This window comes from Periplaneta americana, chromosome 6 (assembly GCF_040183065.1).
Source record: "Periplaneta americana isolate PAMFEO1 chromosome 6, P.americana_PAMFEO1_priV1, whole genome shotgun sequence".
In the NCBI taxonomy this organism is placed as follows: domain Eukaryota; kingdom Metazoa; phylum Arthropoda; class Insecta; order Blattodea; family Blattidae; genus Periplaneta; species Periplaneta americana.
This window is the reverse complement of record NC_091122.1, coordinates 103721864-103744636: the sequence shown is the minus strand read 5'-3', so window position 1 is coordinate 103744636 and position 22773 is coordinate 103721864. Positions and strand designations below refer to the sequence as shown.

The 22773-nt window shown below is 34.2% G+C and overlaps 1 protein-coding gene across 1 annotated transcript in view; it reads right to left on the bottom strand.

Moving 5' to 3' along the window:
* Positions 1-1953: 1953 nt before the first annotated feature.
* Positions 1954-22773, bottom strand: part of LOC138701592 (uncharacterized) — a 186507-nt gene continuing 165687 nt past the window's right edge. Inside the window, exons 8-12 of the mRNA XM_069828635.1 lie at positions 21567-21634; positions 21233-21313; positions 19149-19403; positions 10840-11109; positions 1954-10237 (exon numbers count right to left, since the gene is read on the bottom strand). Coding sequence (XP_069684736.1) covers positions 10131-10237; positions 10840-11109; positions 19149-19403; positions 21233-21313; positions 21567-21634 — 781 coding nt within the window. The 3' untranslated portion in view covers positions 1954-10130. The remainder of the gene's footprint in view (positions 10238-10839; positions 11110-19148; positions 19404-21232; positions 21314-21566; positions 21635-22773) is intronic.

Below are 22773 nucleotides of genomic sequence, written 5' to 3'. Positions count from 1 at the left end.
TTTCCACTATAATATGTTAAATAAGTGAACATTTAACAATGTTGTTAGGCTTTATGCTACTCCATTCATTGTTGCTGACATTTCCATGTTGATACATTTATTTAGTCTGCCGAGAGATTTATTGACTTCGTGTTTTGCAGGAAACGACATTTGGATAATTTGTTGAGTTCTAAAACTTTATGATCAGTAGTGTTCGTCCAGGACACACTATATTATGTTAAGAGATCTTAAAATGCCATCACATAAAACATTTCCTACTCCCAAGAGCAAGGTCATGTGTTTTGTAGTTTTAAAATACCAACTGACAATAAAATCTTTTAAGTTCTGTGAGGTAGCTGCTATTTATGGATTATCAATATCTCACTTGTTTTCTGCCACAAATAAACATTTTCCTTCAGGTTTTTACTTAACTTCTTAAGTTAAGATGTTTATTAGCTGAGAAATGTCAAGTTAATTGAGGATATATGAAGACCAATAATCAATTTTACAGCTAATGTAACCAATTCATAATTTGAAAGCATTCAATATTCTTTATGGCCATTCCATGAACTCAGTATCTTCCAAAGGACGCTGAGAAAATGTCATCACAGGCTACACTGGCCAAGAATGATAAGTTCTGCTACTTCAGATCTTATCTATCTTCGTAGTGTATCCAGCTATTTGCTGACAACACGTGTTCCACTATGTTTCACTATGAATTTCCTCTTCTTACTAATGATGGGTAAAAAGCATGATGCTTGTTGTATATTTCAGCAGCCACATTCCAAAGATGAGGTGTATTCAATATGTAGTGGAGAGAATTGTCCAAGGTTACAGGGATTACAGATTTTAGATTAGTTCTACGGATGTTTGTGACATGGCAGTTTAAGAGGATATGTTCCAAATCTTCTTCGTTATTGTTGCACCAGCAACAACTACTAGAGTCAACAAGATTAAAACCATAAAATTTACACTGTCACACGTTAAAAGTGTTAAAATTGTTTAAAAAGGTATTTACCTTCGACAGACGGCCCGTTTCGACGCTATTTGTCGTCGTCTTCAGTGTCTCTTGAACCACTGCTGATTTTGGCTCTGCGATGTGCAGTTGTCGATGGTAGGGGTGGGGGTGTGTTGTTCCTATGGTGGGGGTTGGTTGTCTGTATGTTATGACGTATTATGATGTCAAACAATGTGTGCGTATTAAACTGTAGTTGTGTATTAAGTATGTAATGTGGGTGTGCTATTGTATTCTTATATATTTCGTATTGTTCTAGGATATTTAACTGTAAACCTTTTGGTGTGATGTGTAAAATTTCCATATCTGTTTCTATATTATTGTAGTCATGATTATTGTCGATAATGTGATCTGCGTAATTTGATGTAATGTAAGGTTATGCAGATCACATTATCGACAATAATCATGACTACAATAATATAGAAAAGGTTACGCAGATCACATTATCGACAATAATCATGACTACAATAATATAGAAACAGATATGGAAATTTTACACATCACACCAAAAGGTTTACAGTTAAATATCCTAGAACAATACGAAATATATAAGAATACAATAGCACACCCACATTACATACTTAATACACAACTACAGTTTAATACGCACACATTGTTTGACATCATAATACGTCATAACATACAGACAACCAACCCCCACCATAGGAACAACACACCCCCACCCCTACCATCGACAACTGCACATCGCAGAGCCAAAATCAGCAGTGGTTCAAGAGACACTGAAGACGACGACAAATAGCGTCGAAACGGGCCGTCTGTCGAAGGTAAATACCTTTTTAAACAATTTTAACACTTTTAACGTGTGACAGTGTAAATTTTATGTTTTTAACAAAGTGTTAACGAGAACTTTAATCAATGAAGATTAAAACGGTGAAGATACTTCTGAGTGATAATATGGCCTGTCCTGGCTCTTGCTAAGAAAGTTTGTATGTTTCTGGGAATGTTGCGGAACATTTGTAAATCATTAGGTTTCTTTTGAATGTTTTGAAGTATTTGGCCTTTATCAGAAGAAAGTCATAATTCGACCCATAAATTTGTTAAATGAGAATTAATTGCAGAATATGCACTGGTTAAAGAAGTATCTAGAGGCGAAGAGAAACATCAGTGTAAGTGACAGGACTGTTAGATGATGACAACAGAAAAGCAATTCGACCTCCAGAAGACCTGGGACTGTTCTACAGTTCACTCTCCTGCACTGAGTAGTGTGACTGCAGTTTCCGGGTCAATAATAGAATTGAATTGTGGTTCAGTGACGAACAGTTTCGTTCACATAAGTGTAACAACATTACCTCTCAGTGTGTGTTGTTAGAAAGAGAGCAGGAAGAAGGCCTAGGAAGCAATATTCCTTTTGCTACTTCTTTGAGATGACGGAATTTTAAGGTGGCTCTGTCATGGTCTTGATCGATATGGGTTCTGACTTTCGAACGAATACTGGGGAGTGAGCTGTGGACCAGGTCCAGGTCCAGTCTTCATCTAACAGTCCTCTCACACTAAGGTTTCTCATCTCACTATCTTAAGAGAACTTCTGTAGTCTCATGTGAAAATTTCGCCAGCCCTGACAGACCTGAAGCTGATTGTGTTAATGGATATAATCCCTTGACCCTATTTTCCCAGTGTTTTCTGGCAGGTATAGAATAGTTGTAATGCATGTTGAATGCTTCAAACAATGCACTTAATGTCTTCTTACATTAGAGGTATCTTAAATTACCAAATTCGAGTGAAAAATTGAAGAAAATTTTTAGATAATGACAGAAAACTTGTCAGACATTGAAAATCCATCAATAGCAATCACTTAAAATGGTTTTATTCCCAGTCTGTGAGTAAAATCACAAAGCACATGGTATTTTAAGAACTCTTAATATTCATAGAGAAATATTAAATTCATATTAGTGTGCTAAATAAACTCCTTATATGTAATAGTTGTTTTGTATATTGTATTCATTGATGATTACATTTATACCAAATAATCCACATTTTTTGCTAGACAGTGTAATTTAAGGAAGAACAGTGTTTTTTTTGGCAGTATGCAACAGTATGTAATTCCGTAATTTTAATAAATTTATTTTCTTACTTAAATTTCTGTCATGGAATCGCAAAAGAAATCATGAAATTATCAACAGATATCATTACTAGTTGCCAGTACTGACAACATGTATTTGCACGAAATAAATGTACTATTTGTATGTTGGCAAATATACATGAAGGCACAAGGGGGTCATGGTGAAGATGGAGCTCCACGTTTCCATGACCTCAGCACTAGAACGAGGCTGAATGGTCAGAACCATGCTCTGATTACTTTTTACTCCAAGCAAAGACCTGATACTCAATTTGACAGGAGGCTGAGTAAACCCTGAGGCCATTCTGGAAGTTTAAACAATGAGAAAAATCTGGCCACCACCTGGGATTTAACCTGAATTATTGCAGTCCATAACCAGTTGTTCTATGTAAACATCTGAAAATGAAATTATACTTGACTTTCACTACATTTTAAGCTGAAGCTTGTGAGCAAATATGGCAGTGTTTATGAGAGATATCAGTGCAATAATTGTTGGAAATTAGCAAAATACAATACTCTTTAACCCCGATAAGCAAGAAGAAAAATACTGAAAATTAAGAACTGTACAATTCCCGTAATTATAATGAAACCTGCAGTAAAAGAAACACATGTTCAGCAGAAAGAAATGGGAGCCAAAGAATAGCCTCACTGCTGCAAATGAACACAAAAATTACTTTCAAATAGAAGAAAGTGGCTGTATGTTAAATATAAAAATTTAATTGTAAAGAATGCTTAAATGTTACAAATCTTGGAGTCGAACAACAAATGGGAATACAAATTTCAACTGAGTGGGAAAATAGTCAGATTAGCTATTTTGGTGAGTCTCAAAAGCAACAGTTGTTTTTGAGGAAACAATTTTTCGACCATGAAGGAAGTACATACAGCTCATAAAGCACATAGAAAATACATTCAGATGCTAAAAACGAAACAGTAGCCTGTGTCTAAAATTTCTTATGTCAGACAAAATAAGTTACAGGCAAAGGATTTATTTAACAACTTTGAAACAAAATAAACTTTTACAAAAACTGAATAGTACTATATTAGTATGGGACATATCTTACATTTCAAGAATATTAATGTTACTTCATCGTGTATTTCTTTGTGAATGGCATTCAGACCATATTTCTTCCCAGTAAAACTTTTCGATTTGATCAAATTACATGATGTGGCAGCCAGAGAAATTTTTAACTTAGTCATCGTGACCATCAAAGTATGTCGGAAAATTATTTATCTGAGTACTTGTTACCTCTGAGTTATGAAGGGGCCGCAGTGATGTTTGGTGCACAAAATGGAGTAAAAAGATTGCCGAAAGATAAGTTTCAAGGAGTGATTTTATGGCACTATACCAACCATGATCTGAAGTTGTGTTTCCGAGATAAACAATGTAGCTGAAATTTGGGTTACAAGAAAGAAATATTAACTTGTACAAGACAAACAAGAAGAAAAGAAAAGAATATTTTTATTATACTGCTAAATAAATATTACTATGTTTTTGTTCCGTAATTTTAATAATTTGTAAAAATAATAGAAAATCGTGGTCCACATTAAGAAAAATCACTTCACAGTAAAAAGAATAGGTATAAAATTCAAAAGAACAGAGACCTAAAAAAGTAGTAAGGAACATTATAGTCCCGCATTAAATCCAGCCATTTTCTATCGAAATCTGAAAGAAGTTTTAGATAACTGTCTGCTGGATGGAGAAGATGCAAATTTACCTAGCTGTGTAAGGATATTAGATTTAAAATCCTGGCCAGAAAAATCGGAAAGATTTGTAACATTTAGTGAAGTAGAAATAAGAAAGTTGGCATAAAAAGTTTTGTTTGAATGAAAGGGACATATTAGCAATTTTCCATTCAATGGACAATTCAATACTGGACCATTTTTTATTTCCTCTGAAGTCCATGCTAAGTACTATTGCTACATCACTGAATTGGTGTTAAAAATTTTTCACAAATGAATCTTACTGTGTAACCTCATCAAGATCATTTCTTATACAGACAACTTGAGCACTTGACTTTCTCTTACATAGATCAAACCTATGAAGTATGTGGAATCATGGCTTCTTTGGGTACTAGCACCTTTTTTTTACATAAAAACTCAAGAAGAGTATACACTTCTAATTTCTTTATTAAAATAAATTGGGGTCAAGATGTTAATATAAAATCCTAATGTACAGGGAAAATTTAGACAATCACCATTCTTCCAACACTTCATCTGAAACCAAATATAAACATTTCAAAGCAAAGGAGAATGCTTTGTCAGAAAGATAATAGTAAAGACAAGGAAGTGTTTGTCATTCATCTCGTTTATTTTATTATATTTTATGTGGTGATTTTAATATATTACCTATGTTTAATATACATACCTTACTTGCAATAGCATTAAAATCTAAAATCTGGGATAAACCTTATACAAAAAATCAACTGCATTCACATAAGACCGAAGTAAAAAACATTATTGTAATAGTTTCTTTGTAAGTACAAGCAATATTTCCAATCTCTTTGTTTTATTGTGTAATGACTCACAACCTGTCAGTTTGGCAGGATTCTTATTTGTGTACTTGTAAGATATAGAACATTGCTTTCAATACCAGATACAAAAAAAAAAAAGAGGCGAGAACTGTTTAGTAAATGTGTCAAAAATGTTTAATTAAGAAATTATATTTAAAATAGCTAATAAATTAATATACAAGTTTTACAGGATCAATCCTTTTTCACAGCAAGAGCATATGTGACTGTTACCAATGAAAGAATCAGAAGACTTAAACACATTCCACTGTTTTTTACATCACAAGTCAGTATAAGACATACACAGCACATATGCAACTATTATTTGTCTTCTTATTAGAGAAAAACTACGCCAAAATATTTGCAAATTAAAACTATTACCGGTACTACTTGCTGCTAAACTTTGTTAGCTCAGTTGCTAGAGCTATAGGCTTATAAAAAAGGTGGATTTATCTTGGGCAGAGGCACCAAAATTTTTCTCTTAGTCATTACTTCCAAACTGTTCTGGAGCCCAATTATTTTTTTAATAAATATCAATAATGGTTTTTTTTATGACGCTGAAGTAAAAAAAGTAAAGAAGCGTATATTACTACACACCATCTTTTCACAGTAAGTTATGAAGAAATCTTTATATTTTACTGATGAAACTTTCATTTTTTCAGGACAAAATAGTCTCAGAATGCTTTATTGTTGGTTCTTAAGAGATGAGCGATATGTGTTCATCCATTTTTTACTATCAAAACAGGCACACATTATGAAGGCTATCTTGTGCTTTAACTCATTCAGGACATGGTGAGAAGTCTTTTGATACATTAATTACAAACTGAGTCAGAAAGTCCCTTTCTTCCAAATGACACAAACACGAATTACTAAATAACAATGTGTAAAGTCGCTAAATATGCTTTCATGAACGAGAGTTTCTATCGATTTTCTTGCTGTGAATACAGGACAGATCCAGTTCAAGCATCATGTGAGTATTATTAGCCTTTCACGCAGCAATATGAGGAACTTAATTTGTAAGTTAATAAAACATTCATCCATAAAGTACATACAGTCCAGTCATAATGGTATCCGCTGTTTCTATTAACCTACTACTATTATTCTTCTCCATATTTTAAAGTACAACAATATATAGCTGGAAATATGGTCCTGTATCGTACCCAAAAACTGATGCACTGCAAGTAAAAATACATCTTACATACGTCTCTGATCACAGAGAGGACAGAAATGCTTCTTTTGGAAGTGATGATGGAGTGAAAGCAAATATTTCTTTCTTTGTAATTTCTCAATTTAAAATGGTTTTACCTTTCTACCTATAAGTATATGAAACGAAAAGTATTGTACTAAACACAAGTAATTTGGAGACAATAAAGAGAACAACTGGGAAATTCGTAGCAATATAACTACATTGTTGCTACTCAGAAAATGCGAGGTAACAAAATAGTTCAGGGGTGGTGGAAACGAAAATAGAGTAGTGTTTCATTTCTACGATTAAAAGGATTTAGAAACTATCAAAATATGAGTTAAGAAACTCTTAGAAATGTGTGAGGAAATATTACGGTCAACTGCTGCCAGATCTTCAAATGTAGTGAATGATCCTAGAATTCATTTGTACTATAGCCCTTTTCATGCAACTTAGTTCATTGGAGGTTGCGGCTTTTTTGACACCCAGAACAACATGAACCATTTGCTCTCAAGTTGTAATGTTAAGACAAGTTAAATATTACATGAGCCCAGACGAAATATTGTAGCCACGAAGATGAGATATATGAATTAAGTCGTATGAAAAGCATTACAGCAATAAAGCTAAACGTGTTCCACTTACTAAGCTTGTACAACAGGCAGAATTGTTTATATTATTCCTTTCAGCAGGAATTTTTTATCATACAGAGAGGCACAACATTAATGTACACTGTAGATGTGCATGAGTGATGAAATTTCTGCTTTTATTTAATAAATATTTAGAGTACATTGATAAACTTGAGTATTTTTGACATAGGCTACTTCTAGAAAATCACAACTTGTTTCTTATTTCTGAAAAGTTCAAGTTGCTACAATTTCAACATGTAGTACTTCTATCAGTTCATTAATGGACTATTTCCAGCTGCTACAGCAGCAGAAGATATCATTTTAGTGAACTATTTTGAGACACTCCAACGAAGTTGTTAATTTTTTTTATTCTAGTGCTATTGTTTGTTCGTATCCATCCACAAAAAATACACACTGTGTCCTGTAATTTTGATACATTTTCGAATGCCTGTGAAATATTTTCACATTCCTGTTTTTAAACTATTGCATTTCTAATGCGTCAAAAAATGAAAACCCACATAGGAAGATCAATTATGACAATTATATACATGAACCCATACAAGAAAAAGGATAATGAATTCAAAATAAATTTTCACTGAAAATTAATTGCACTAAGCAAAAATTCTTAATTATAAACAGACATAATATAATGTATCACCATTATTCTATTACTGTACTGATGATGCCATGAATCAATGTACTTAGAAAGGCTACTGTTATAAACTAAACTAAATGATGACAAAGATTTTTTATGCTATCATACTTAGTTCTGGGAAAACATTGAAAACAAAAGTTATACGACCCATATTAACACTTATGTATACAATAAACAAAATATATATTAATCTATTATTTAATTCAGATGTTATATTCTTGGAGAATTTCAGTGCGGCAAAAATAGCAGTCAAATGCAGAGCTATATACATACTGTATATGAGCTCTTGAATAATGCACAACATCATATTATGAAATTAATAAAGCCATTTGTTACATTACAGTACCATTAATGGGAGACGTCTAATCTCAAGCAAATGAGATTTCCTACATCAGAAAGAATACAACTGAGTAGAGATTACATATTGAAATTATGAACGTGAATAATTAATAGTTAAATCATTTAATTATTATTATGCAGATCTTTTTACTGTATAAAAATTTGTACATTTTGGACCCTCACTGCAATGTCTCGTGACATAGCAAAAAGATAATGTTCGTCATTACCACTTCCGAAAGAAGTACTCTGTTCCCTGTCAATAAAACAATAGTAAAGTCTGACCACTAAACAATTGAGAATGCTTTACTTGCATATAAAGAGCAAGCTGCTTCAGGTACTGGCAGGACATTCAGATAGACGTTCATCCCAACAAAACCATCAAAAAGAGATTGTAATATTTCAGTAAAAGCTTCATATCAGCCACTTGGAAAACTGCTGTTAGCTTGGCCTTTCCAAAATCTCTGAAGTACATATGTATTTATTCCTGTAACATTTCGTTCAGAAATCAAGCTTTCTGTGTGCGTGATTTTGTGCAGAAAAGCTCATTCTTTATTCATTTTAAATAGCTATGACACTTAGCTATAAGGGATTCAGAATATAGAAGGAAACAGTATATTCTCATCTTGGCTATTAAAATTGTCTCCCTACATAAAAAAAATAATAATTTCAGATACTTCCTGCCATGTACAAATAAGTAGTCAGAGACATAACATTTTCTCTTCAGCAATTGTATCACGCAATAAAACTTTTACTGTAATATTAAATTAACATATCCTTGCAGTGCAGTCCGTATCGGGTGCAATCTTCACAATCACTAGAAAGTGCGAGAGTTTAAATTTCATTAACTCATTAATTAATTTTCTGAACCTGTAATCTGATACTCTTGTGACTGATATCGCATCTGTTTTAATAAAATGAAATAAAAACCAGACCAACTATATGCAAGCCTGACCGAATACTGCTATAGTATATTTACTTATATGAAGAAACATATATAACATATCAAACAAATTTAGCAGTGTAGTAGAAGTATGTAAATAGAAAATAGGCCTTTGTCAGTACATAAAAAGGAAGCATCTGTTTCATAACTGCTGGGATGACCTGCTCCTCGCATCTTACCCTTGGTGTGGATGAAATTTAGCATCCACTAGCAAAAAAGCCAACATTAACAACTTCTAGTCACACCATAACATAAAAACATGAGAAAGGAACGAAACATTAAGACATGTGACCTGTGCCCTATCTTACCAGCACAAATTGTGCTTGCGAGCTGCCATCCACTTTTCTCGTATTTGTCGCCCTAGTTAACTCAAAAGGCCACACAATGCACCAATCCAACAACAAACCCAAGCCGCATGTAGGCACCAAACAACTGAGCGACGCAACACAACCTAGCAACTGCAACTATTCCACAGATCAATGAATGACACATCGAGTTGACAAGCTGTTAAACAGTCTTTGTCAAATCGCTCGTTGTCTAGATTACAGCAAGAATTGTACTGTACAGCAGTCAGCCGCACATATGTCAGTAATGTGGTTAAAGTTTTAACACCTTACTATTGAGCCATCTTAGTTTAAAAGCTTTCTTAGTAGCAAGAGTTACCCAACTCCCGTTAGAATTTGTCTTCGTTAGAATTATCAACCACCTGATTAAAAATATCCTTCACTGTTTAACCACCATGTACTTGGTGAACTGCGGAACATATCTCGATTATGGTTCTTGTTACCAGTCTGGAATCGTCGTCGTCATCATCTCATGTTGGATATCACAGCTGCCAAAGTCATGATGAATAGAAGAGAGGGAAGCACGACTGCTGTCATGGCAACAGCATTCGCTGACGTCTCTGCACACTGACCTGCACAGCATACACAAAGTGCTTGTTTTAAGAGTTTAGATTTACTTCTCCTCATGGGCAAGTGCAATGAATGTTATGGGAAAGTTGCTAATTTTACAAAAAGTTAAAAAAATTGACGGTTTTTAATTTCTTACATTTCGTTATTTAAGTTTAAATTGTTACCTAAGAATAGTTAAATTCAGGAGTAAGCACATACACATACAAAATAAACACCTATTTACAGATAAAAAACCTGAGCTAAGGAAGAAATTCTCCTTCATAGGCTTAAGTAAGAAGAATGATAAACTCACATTACTATCCAATGTAAAAACACTGGACCTTCTCCAGCCATGTATGCCTATTCTTCAATTTCCATAAGGACTGATATTTCCAGTCAAAAGCATTACTATAATTTCTGACCATTAGTACACCTTTCTTGCTGTATCTCTTGTTCAATCTCTGCCTGCAGCATTAACAGTCAATACAGCTGCATCTCAATTTGTGGTCCACAAATAACTTTTATCTTCTATAGAATTAAAATGCTATACTTTATTAATTTCGTTTATAAAAGAAGAAAGTAAAGTTTACAGTATGGGGGAAGAGGGGAATCTTATCTTACTAACCATTAATAGTGAGATTTAATGCCCAGGCACCTGTAACCCCTGGATTGATATTTCGATGGCAAGATTCTGTAACACTCGACAGCCTCAGCATGGCAGCCATGTTTCCACGCTTGCTTCCTTCAGAATGTTGTCCAAGTCCTGTTCCAGATTCAGCACCACTTCGAGTGTAGATGAAACAATATCGTCGAGCACCATTTGACTTGCGACTAACAGGAGATGTGATCAGGTAGCTAGTACCATTATCTTCCCAACTACCATGGCAAATATACGCTAAAAAATTAAAACAAAAGAGTCCAGAGTTAGTATAGCGGCCATGCTTTGTAATAATTTTAAACTGTAGGCTATTCAGCCTGCCTTAAATTAATTATTCTCTGTTTCTCTAATGAAAGTGTCAACTGACAATACTAAAGACATAGGAACAGAACAGAGATGTGCCTTGAACAAGAAGTTTCTAATATCACATCAAGAATGAACTCGAGACAATGTCCTTGTTACAGAAAATTGACAGATGAATCAATATAATAATACTGCTACAGTGAGCAGCTTATACAACTTACAGGCATTATAAGCTGTCTTAGCACATGTGCTTAGTGGAGGGATCTGACAGTTCTCTTATATGGAGAAAAAGAATCAGCGATGATTTAGATCTATAGTCCCATACAAATAATGTATCAGGTAAGAGGTAATATGAAAACGTTATATTGAACTTATCATTTATCAAAACATATGTTGAAAATGACATCCACCTTTCTGGATGCAAGAATCACATCTGTGTAGAAAATTCTGAAACACCTTCTGCAACTCTACATTTGTAATTTCACTGAGCACTCGCCTGACTTCATTCTCTAGTTCTTCAAGAGTGTGGATTGCTCACATAAACTTTCTGTTTTATTTCCCCACAGAAAAAAATCACAAACATTTAAATCCAGGGAACGAGCTGGCAAACATATGTGAATAATTACACGATTATCAAACACTTTTTCTAATGCCTCTAACAATATAGCGGTTGTATGTGTAGTGGAGTTATCCTATTGGAAGTAAGCGTACTGTTTCATCTTCAGTCAATATTAGGGGGGGAAAAAAAAAAAAAAGCCGCAGTATGTCTCGCATGTAATGTTGTGCGTTGATTGCATTGCAAAATAAAATGAGACCAATTACTCTGCATGCAGTAATGTCACACCACACACCCACTTTCTGATCGTGAAGAAGAATTCCATGTACTAAATGAGGGTTTTCAGTGTCCCTTTGGATTGGATATAACCACTTAAATGGAATCAAGCCTCCTTCATGATGGATCAACAATATGCAGCACGCACTCACAAAAATTCACGCGAGTGGCTGGATCCTCTTGCTGTAACCAATGAACCACTGTCACTCTATTTCAGTCCCCTTAATGCTGATCTTTGTGACATGTTGCATTCTTGTGCTAATCAGCGTGAAGATTTCATAGGACTTAACTGTATTCTTGCCTGAATATCTGTAAATTTCTCCAATGTGATTCTTGTCAGAAAGGTGGACATCATTTTCAACATATGCTTTGATAAAAGATAAAATCAACATAATGTTTTCTTATACCTCTTACCTGTACATCACTTGTATGGGACTACAGGCCCAAATCACTGCCAATTCGTTTCCCTCTTCTGTTAGAGAACTGTCAGATCTCTCCACTAAACACAAGTGCTATGACTGCTTATAAGGTTGATAAGTTGTATTTACCATGCACTGAATTATAATATTACCATCACCACTACTACTAATAATAATAGTAATAATAACAATAATATAGATTTATAGCAGTGCATTTTTAATGTATGGCACAATAAATTACTAAGTTCTTTTTCATACTCCACTATAAAATAGGTATAAGCGTGAGAATAAATCATAAAATGTATCAGTACTACAAAAGTAATACAAAAAAAATGAAGTAACAAAACATCCTCTCGTTCAAAATATTGTAGGGGTTACTGAAGAATAATACAGTTCCATGGACATGATCTGTTACTCTTACTACTGAAGCAAATACAAGGGATAAGTTATTTTCTGAACTACAAATTATGATGCAAATATTTAAACCTTGACTACACATTATGTATATCTTGAACTCAAATTTACCTGCCTTGGAAGTTTGTACAATATGATATTAAAAGAAACTGCTGTCATGAAGATGATACAGCTTCATTATAATTCTACAGGTTTCATAACAATTCAGTTTTTTATAATATCAAATACACTCCTGTTCATAGTTTATTTTCTTGAACTATCATTTACAAGGGATAAGGAAATAAATAATGTATTGTGCATCCAAATAAGAAGATACCGGTAATACAATAGAACCCCAATTTAAGGCAACCTCCATTTATCATTTTGCTTCATTTAACGTCAAATTTTCACGGTTCCAGTAATTATTACATATGATTAATGCATTTTTATATTTTATTTAACTTTATTCACTCTCCTGTGAAACCCCCATTTTACGTTAAAAACTGTTCTTAAATATATAGGGTGTAAGGGGTATAAGTGCCATTATTTTAACTGATGATTATTCATGTCATAAGGAAGAAAAAAATGTCCTTACAATTTTTTCTAATTGCAATATTTAACTAATTATTAAAGTTTACAATATTAGACGTTTTGCAACGTTGCTGGATGGAGAGGAAAGGATTTAGACGTATACAGTACAGCTCAAGCAGGGAGGAGGGGGTTTAGAAGTACACAGTACAGCTCAAGCGGGTACAGACATACCGGTACAAAACAGATGCTCTGTTCTAATGCAGGAGCGGACCATGACAATACTGTTGTTTACATAAAACGAGCAGCAAATACAAACTTCCAATCTTATTAATGGAACATTATGGTAAATTTACATTTTATGTAACAATATTGCTCCATTTTTTAATTGTAGGTCTAAAAAATAAACAATAATGGTTTTCTGCAAAAACTTTTTTTCTACTGCAACATTTTAATCTCTCCTGCTTCCGTAAAGTAGTATCATTTTTAAACAAATTTCTGGTTGTGTGATTTTCGAAACGAGGTAAGAGACTTTTAGTTTCTAATAATCGTTGAGGAGCTGTTACAAAAGTTCGCTAATTAGGTAACTTTCTTTGAGGAAAACGTTGACGGTACATCTCTCTTGCCTCACTTGAATTACGACGAATTTCTCCATAAATTAATAACATATGATATTCCTAAACTGTGAATGACATTGTAAGTTGTTTATCAAATATCCTGTACTGAACTGCCATCCGCTTGGCAGTACAGCTATGGACAGAGAGCTTGAACTCAGCTGTCTCGTACTTATGTCTGTGCAGAGTACTGCCTGCTGAACATTGCCACATCTCTCACGCCAGAATATTAACAAATTTAAGCATGCATTTTTATTTAATTTCACGAAAAGGTAACAGAACACAGAAATATTTATTTAAACTAATATTAACTCTTTGCTAGATGTACCTACTGATGTAATTGTTTTCTTAATTTTACTAACGATATAAGCAATATAACACAAATAAAATAAGGAAAGAAATATTTTTTTCTAGGAAACTATAGAGTTTTGACCCTATGTTGTATGAACATTTTTTGATCCTATAGATCGTCCCCGATGACTGTGAAAAGGCCGGCACTTATACCCCTTACACTCTGTATATATATTTTTAATCCCGACTAATGCATTTAGCATTTCGATTCAACACGTAAAATACAACCTCTTAACCAAAGGGACCAGGCTAGTTCTGGATACGAGATTTTGCCTGATAATTGAATAAATACCGGTATATGCGAAAAAAAAGTTCGTATTTCATGGTGTTAAATGCTGAAACTGCAACCATATGAAGCTTATTTCTCTATCACTTGCTCACAACTGAATAAACATAAAAACTGTATGGATTTTCCTTAGTAAAACACATCACACAACACAAATAATACACGAATTTTAGATTCGAATATTTGCCGAAAATGAAAGTTCGTGCGAACTTCCTAATGTGGCAAAACTGACGGCCAAGACTGTGGCAATCTGGCAGATTTAAACTACTTTTTTTGTCCCGCCAAAAGTGCCGTTGTTTTGGTATTGCCGGTTATTTGGGTGCCGGTTACGAGGGATTTTACTGTACAAACTTTAAAATTATTTTTAAGAGTCCACTGTCATGTGAAAATGGAGTGGGCCATGCGATCCCCACTCTCTTCACATGTCTAAGAGAAGCTGTGTATCTGTTCATCTGCTAATTCCTGTGCTTTGCAAGAACCAATCACAAGCACAATAACACACAGGAGAACAGGACACAAACCGCTTGCTAATTCCCATCCTTTGCGAGAACCAGTCGCATTCAGTGACAGCCATCCATCATAATTCACAACTTAATGTCAGTTGCTTCTTATCTTTGTTGTGCTCAGTGAGGTTCGTGGTGTCAATGCTCACAGTGAAGAGATAGAATTGTTTTCACTAGAAAACAATGGCCGCAAAAAGAAAAACACTTTTTCTTGTGGAAAAGGTTAATTTAATTCACGAAATGGAAAAAAAAAAATCCAAATGCGAAGAGATATCTTGACATTTGGATGGTGAGAAGACTTGATTGACACCCAGCTTTCTTCTCCCCTTCCTCTCAGCATTATCCATCGTTTACTTATTGGCACCCAGCTTCCTCTCATTGTTTTTTTATACAGTATTATCCATAATTTATTTATTGTAGCTTTTTTCTTGCAAGTAAGTTGAATTTTTCCAAAAGTATTAAATTTTTTTAAACAAAAATAGCAAACCCCTATTTAGCGTCAATCCCCATTTAAGGTTAATTATTAGTGTATCCCCAGAAAAATGTTAAACAGAGGTTCTGCTGTACTTCTATTTTCTGCACTGCTCACTAAACATATTTTTTTACCCCAATTCCAAAAAGTAAGATATCTAACTTCAATTGCTGTATAAATTGTATGGTTTAAAATACATTGCTCAAAAAAAAAAAAAAAAAATTAGAGGAACACAAGTTTGAACATATCTACCATTGCAGTAGTTGAATTTAGGATTATACATTTTTCTTTTCTTCAGAAAATTCAAATCTTTATTTAATAGCAATGTAAGTCTTGTTTACTTCTAACTGAATACATGAATGCTGTAAGCAGAAATTAAGTACAATGTTCAAAACCAAAGTGGAAACTTCTTCCATTAATTTCACATTTGCACATAAAGAAACACCTCAGTATCTGATATGGCCTTCACATGTGTCTCAAACTGTCAAGATATGCTCCTGATGTGATCCCTCATTATTCGATAAGGGCATATGCAAGCTGTTAAAGAATCTGAGGACTATAGGAACGTATCGGACTTGTCTAGTGTATCCCATAAATGCTCAATGGAATTAAGGTGCGGATTCATGGGAGGCCAGTCCATTGTTTGAATTTGGGGTTTCTGTAGGGTAGCCATGGTGCCTTCTGCTGTATGCACTCTTTGCTGAAAAACTAACTGCCATGGGCGTAACATGGTTTAGTACAATCTTAGCAATGTACCTAGCAGCACTAAGTCAGTTTCTAACAACCATAAGGTCCGTTCATCCACCTACAATGATGCCACCTCATACCATGACTGACCCAATGCCAAATCTGTCCATTTCCTGACTGTTGCTTCTGTATAACTCTCACATGCAGACAACCATCGCACTGTGTTTAACGAAATAGAGATTCATCTGTAAACAGTATATTGCACCAGTGACGAAGCTGCCAGTTCCTATGTTTCTGAGCAAGTCGTAGTCTACCTCCCTTTTGACGAGGCGTTAATCGCAGGACTTTATGAAGTCTTCATGATCTTAGCCCTACTTCTCTAAGTATGTTTCTTACTAATTCATTGCTGACATTTGCACCAGTTGACACCATCAGATTATTTCTGAGGCCCCAAGCAGTAGCACTGCGCTGCCAAAGAGCACAATAATAAAATTGGTCTTCTCTGACCGATGTTTTACATTTTAGACCCTGATCTGGTCTCCTAGTGTATGTACCTGATCCAGTGAATCGTTTACCGGAAGCAGCTCCAACTGTCTTATTTTAAATGGAATACCCAATATATTTTTATGTTTTCGAACAATGCTCATTAAGAGCTTTTCAAAAAGTACCCACACTAGATACTTCTGTACAAATTTATTGTTGCTAAATCAAGAAAACAGAAAAGTGTATCGAATAATAAAATACTCCTTCCTTAACAAAACCAAAACAAAGCTAGCACACCATCTAAATTCTGTGGTAGCCCTCAGCTGCTTGACAATGTGCTAGTCGATCATGGAAATCATTGAAGGAATGACTTCACCAGGCTTCACGAATATCTTGCACCGCTTCCATTATTCAATACTCCAGATCTTCTAAGTTGTTGGTTCTTTCTCGATATACTGACAAAAAGAAGTCCAAAAGCGATAAATCTGGGGATCTTGCTGGCCGCTCTATGTAACCTCTCCTACCAATCCATCATTGTTGAAAAACCTGGTCTAAGTGCTGACGAGTATTCTGTCCATAGTGAGCTGGAGCTCCATCTTGTTGGAAATAGATGTCATCTCTGGTTAGTCTATGATTGGCTGGATGTGGAAACAAGTTTGTGATAGCTGGGACTGTGATTTTGAAGCAAATCCATGTATCTATTAGCGTTTAGTGTTTCTCTAAAGAAGAAAGGATCAATGATTGATCATCAACAATATCAGCCCAAACATTAAGTTTTTGTGGGTACTGTGTGGAGTTCTCCTCCATCCATTGTGGATTTACATCTGACCAGTATCGGCAGTTGTGTCTGTTGACAAATCCAGAATGTGGCTTCATTTGAGAATACAATATTTGTCTATGAAAAACTGAATTGTTGTTAATGTGCTCCATCATTAATTCACAAAACTGCATTCTTCTCTTGGGATCATCTTCTGAAAGTTCCTGCAAAAGTTGAATTTTATGTTGCTTGGCACTTTTAAGGATTTTCTTCACAAAACTTTGGCTTATATTGGATTCTAACGCCAAATTTGTAGTAGAAACTTTTGGATTTTCTTGCACCTGGAGGAAAACATTGAATGAAGTATTCTCACCAGTTGCACTTTTCGGGCGATCTGATCTTGGTAAGTCCTTTACACTTTCAGTTTCAGTAAATTTCCTTACGAACCTTGCCACTGTTGTATGTGGAAATGGATTGCGATCCAGATGCATATTATCATTAAATAAATTCGCTGCCTCTCGATGAGATTGTTGCCTATCACCATACCCACCATAATTAAAATCAGAAATCTTTCCCTTTCACTCAACATCAGATAAAATTATTTAACGCACTAGATGTCAAATTCAATCCCTTAAATAAGATGTTTCTGTATCAATAAACATGATTTCATGGATATAAACAAAGGACAGTCAAATCACAGTAAACAAGAGATGCGTTTTACTTACATTATTTGTCAGACTGACACTTTTCCGTTTTCTTGATTTAGCAACAATAAATTTGTATAGAAATATCTAGTGTGGGTATTTTTTGAAAAGCTCTTAACGAGCATTATTAAAAAATATAAAAATATATTGAGTATTCCATTTAAAATAAGACAGTTGTAGTTACTTTCAGTTTAAACTGAGTAATACCATTATTGAATTCTTAGTATATGGCTATCTCCACATATGGAGTTTCATGTCACTGAACCACAGGCTTCAAAAGTTATTTAAGTGATGCGGGACTTTTTACTAACCCTGTATATGTGTACTTTATATTATATAGCCATATACTAAGAACTCAATAATGGTATATATATATATATATATATATATATATATATATATATATATATTGTATGTGTGTGTGTGTGTGTGTGTGTGCTTTTTCCAGAACATAGGTATGGATCATATGTGGAGACTAAGAGGAAGGCAGAAAATAGCAAAGATTGAAGAATGCTGGGTTTGCAGTGAAAGACCTGCTTTTGGGCAGAACACTATGAATGAATGAATGAGTATACAGTGTATAAATGTACAGTAAATAGGCTACTCTACTTCATGTTGTACAGTAAGTTTTCTTCTATTTTATTTAATTTGTAGGTTTGATGACATAAATTCACGTATGAATGAGCTATGTTGTAATTTTATTTCCCCATTCTCCTGTTACATCATTTGTCACCCTACAAGTAATCTTCTTATATGTCGTGGATAATCTACAACTCTGTGTAAAATATGTCCCCCAATAGCCGTGTTATATCAGGCTTTTATTGTACCAAGAACAGAAATTATCACAAAGTTAGAACTAGATATGGCTAGAATAAAAGAAACTCTGAGTATACTGTAAAAACAAAGGTGTTGCTAACAGTTCCATTCAGATAGTTGACACTTACCAGATATGGTCTCTGTGTCACATGATGAATAGAACTCCATTGTGTCTGAGTTCTCTGAACAACCTACTACTAAGGATTCAAAATCGTAACTCCCACAGTCAACTTTACTGTCCATGCCACCAGATTCCACTATGCCCTGCTCGTTGCTGCGCTTCCTCTTCCGGCGGGCAGCAGATACCTCTCGTCCATCAATGCTCAGCCCACTGATGGTGTAGCGACCCAGGTATGGACATCTCTTTCTGTGGAGCTGTGACGCTGCACTCACACACAAACAATATGTCATTTTGTTTGTTTCGTAAATATTATAGCAATAATAAATAATATACAACAGATACAAATTCTCCTGAGTGGAGGTACAACTTTCAAAACAATTCTGTGATCTACCCAACATTTATCAAACGAGAGTGAAAAGCTGGGACTAAGTTCCTGGCTTTTGTAAGCCTTCACTTTCTCAAGTTTATCATATAATATTTTTGTTAATGTTAATAATAATAATAATAATAATAATAATAATAATAATAATAATAATAATAATAATAATATTACCACAGTCTACTATATACAGTCATGAAGCTTGAGGTGATTTTTTGCAAATCTCGCGATAAAGTGCCCCAAGCGGTTAGCAACTAGAAACAATAGACGGCCAATGCCCTGCCACTACATATGTATGTTATATCATATGGAAATTACAGGTTATGTTTACTATGTTTAACTTATATTCCTATATTCGCAATTATACATTATAATTAAACATAATGTCGTGTATGATACCCGTCACATTCTAATTTGTCTGTATTTTAATACTACAATTGAGTACTGAATTATTGTATTTATCTACTAGGCTACCTAAGAGACGAAGTAACACAATCGTACGTACACTAATTTCATAGGAGTGATTTGGTAAATTTTCTGTCTACAGTTAAGGAATGTAGATGTGCTAAATTAAAATCACAATATAAATTCGTTTTTATTGAACCTCAAAATAGCTTCCATTCTAAACTATGTTGATGCGAACAGATTATGTTAACACGTAAAATTCTCTTCACATTAAAATAACACAGTTTCGTAATTATTTCTGCAACATATTATGCAACAAGAAGTAAACGGAATTTATGGGTACATTACACTAAATAAAACTTAGCAATGATATGCAATAAAGTTATAATATAATATTTCACTGAGCTCCATACACTGAAATAGAAAACCCGAACATACATTACTGCCTGGTCTAGATCGAAAAGGCATTGACTGTGCCGTATTTCGCTTTGTTGTGAAAAGTTGTGTAAACTGTGAAATGTTCGTTATGGGTTGTAATAAGTAAATGGCTAAAATACAATAATTTGAATAATAATATGAGACAAGAAGACGTTTGTAGTACTATAAATATTGTAAGAAAAAGAGGTCAGAGTTATCCTTCTTCCGAAAGATCCAGGAAGGTGAGTTTATAAAATATAATATATACTTTATGAAAATAATATATAAACCTTATGTATTTCATATTTCAATAGTGGAAGGAAAGTGTTAATTTTTTCAAAGGAATACGATATCGAAAGTACAATACATTTTATCGTCTGCTGGGGAAAGGGTCTGTGATGAGGCGATAGTAGCAATCCTGGTGGTGAGCAACTATCTATGGATGCGTATTTCAACTGTCTATGTTTGCATATTTAGTAAGTATTGAGCTTCGTGACTGTATATACTAGACTGTGATATTACGGTATTGTGACTATTAGCCACAATGTGCAGCTGGAAGTCTTGTACAGAGTATTTCCCCTTAGAGAGAATAACAGTTAAGTTTTATTTTAGTCTTCAATATTGAGAGTAAATATTAATTTGAAAATTATTGTGGCAAAAAAATCCAGTGATGACTTACTGGCAGTGAAACTTCAGTGACGGAAAGCCCTAGACCCATTATGCATGCATAAAAATGAAGCTTTCTTTTATACTGTGACGAAAATTAATACTCTGTACAAATTTTCTGTTAAGCCAATGTATTACGAAAATAATGGCCCTCTGGAGACCAAGGATTGTCTGAGCAGTAGTAAACAATACATATGTGTCAATACAATTTACAGTGCACTTACTTAAAAGTGTTATAAATGGCAGCTTAGCAGGATTAAAATTGGCAGGACTGCATGCCTCTTCAGGCACCTGGACGAATGGTGCTGCAAAGAGAATTACATGCTACATGACCACAGGCGTAACTTTCCAGCAACAGGTAAATTCTTCACATCTCGAAATGTTTCTCAATGTCGAATTTATTCGTATCTGAATAGTGCTGTCATTAACATAAATAAAACCAACAATCTTTTAATGTTAAGTAATTTAACTTTATGTAAAAAAAATGAGCATAAACTGTAAGTTTACTGTAATTAATAAAGTATAACATCGTTCGAGGATTAATATTATATTACTCACAGGACTGTTGAAGTTCAATTACGTGACCCTCACGTCGGTAGAATACCATACACACATAGCCACTGTCACTGTAAGAAAAAAATGGGGAAAAAAAAAGTTCATTACTTATCTTACTTACCCCTCTGGATATTAACAACACAAACTACATAAATGTCAAGCTTCCTCACGAAACTTGAATTAGGGACTCTGCAAGGAGTTGAAAAGAACAATGGAGGCCCCTCAGCAGGAAAAACATAATACTCCTGTGCTCTAGTCGGTCATATTTGTTAGCACCAGTCAGGTGGTAGTTGCATCAGAAGAACAGCATGACGTAGACATCGAGATAGACAAACATAAATAAACAAAACATAAGATCAGATAGGAACACCAGTTTTTAACACATCCTTTACAAGTTGTGTACAATGAACAGAAATGAAAATTAAAGAAAAGATTAGCTAATCCATCATGGACATTATTCCTAAATTGGTCTCTCACTACTTAAGTGTCAATTCTTTTTCAGGACAAATGAAATCCGAAGAGAATTACAAGTTCATAAATCCGCAAAGTTATCTTGTAAACTCTCAAAAGTAGCAAACACTAATTATAGTGTGTAATTTAATTCATTAATAAGCACGTAAAATACCATTTGACTCTATTTTTTATTTAACATTTTGTAGATTTTTTTGTCCCTTAATTCGCAACTTGTTACGAAAAGGTCACTTAAATACTGAACCTGTAATAGTTTTCACAACATTTCAGATCATATTATTATATTTCCTGTTATGGGCATTCATAGTAGAATTAACCGAGAGAAAAATATTTATTATGAATAAGAAATCATCCAAGTATTCCATAAGTACAAATAGCAGTGTTAAATACAAGAAATTTTCTCTTAAAAATGGGTAAATTTAGCGTCATAAGACCTGTGTACTCTCTCTGAGTCTGGATCGTAGTGGTAGCAGCAATATATTGTGGTGGATCCATGTAAACTTATTGAGTGCATATACGATTACTTCTATTTATCTTATTATTACTATTATTATATACTTCATATTAGTGGAAAGTGAAGGAGAATGAAACACAAAAATCGTGTTGCTTCTTAAATGAAGGGCATTCTTTGTTTATTGCTTATCTCACTTGACCTCTACCCCATTGCACCAGGAAAAAGGATAACAAATCTGCCTGTGATGTCACACGATCCAGCCATGCGGCTGTTGACAATATGTGG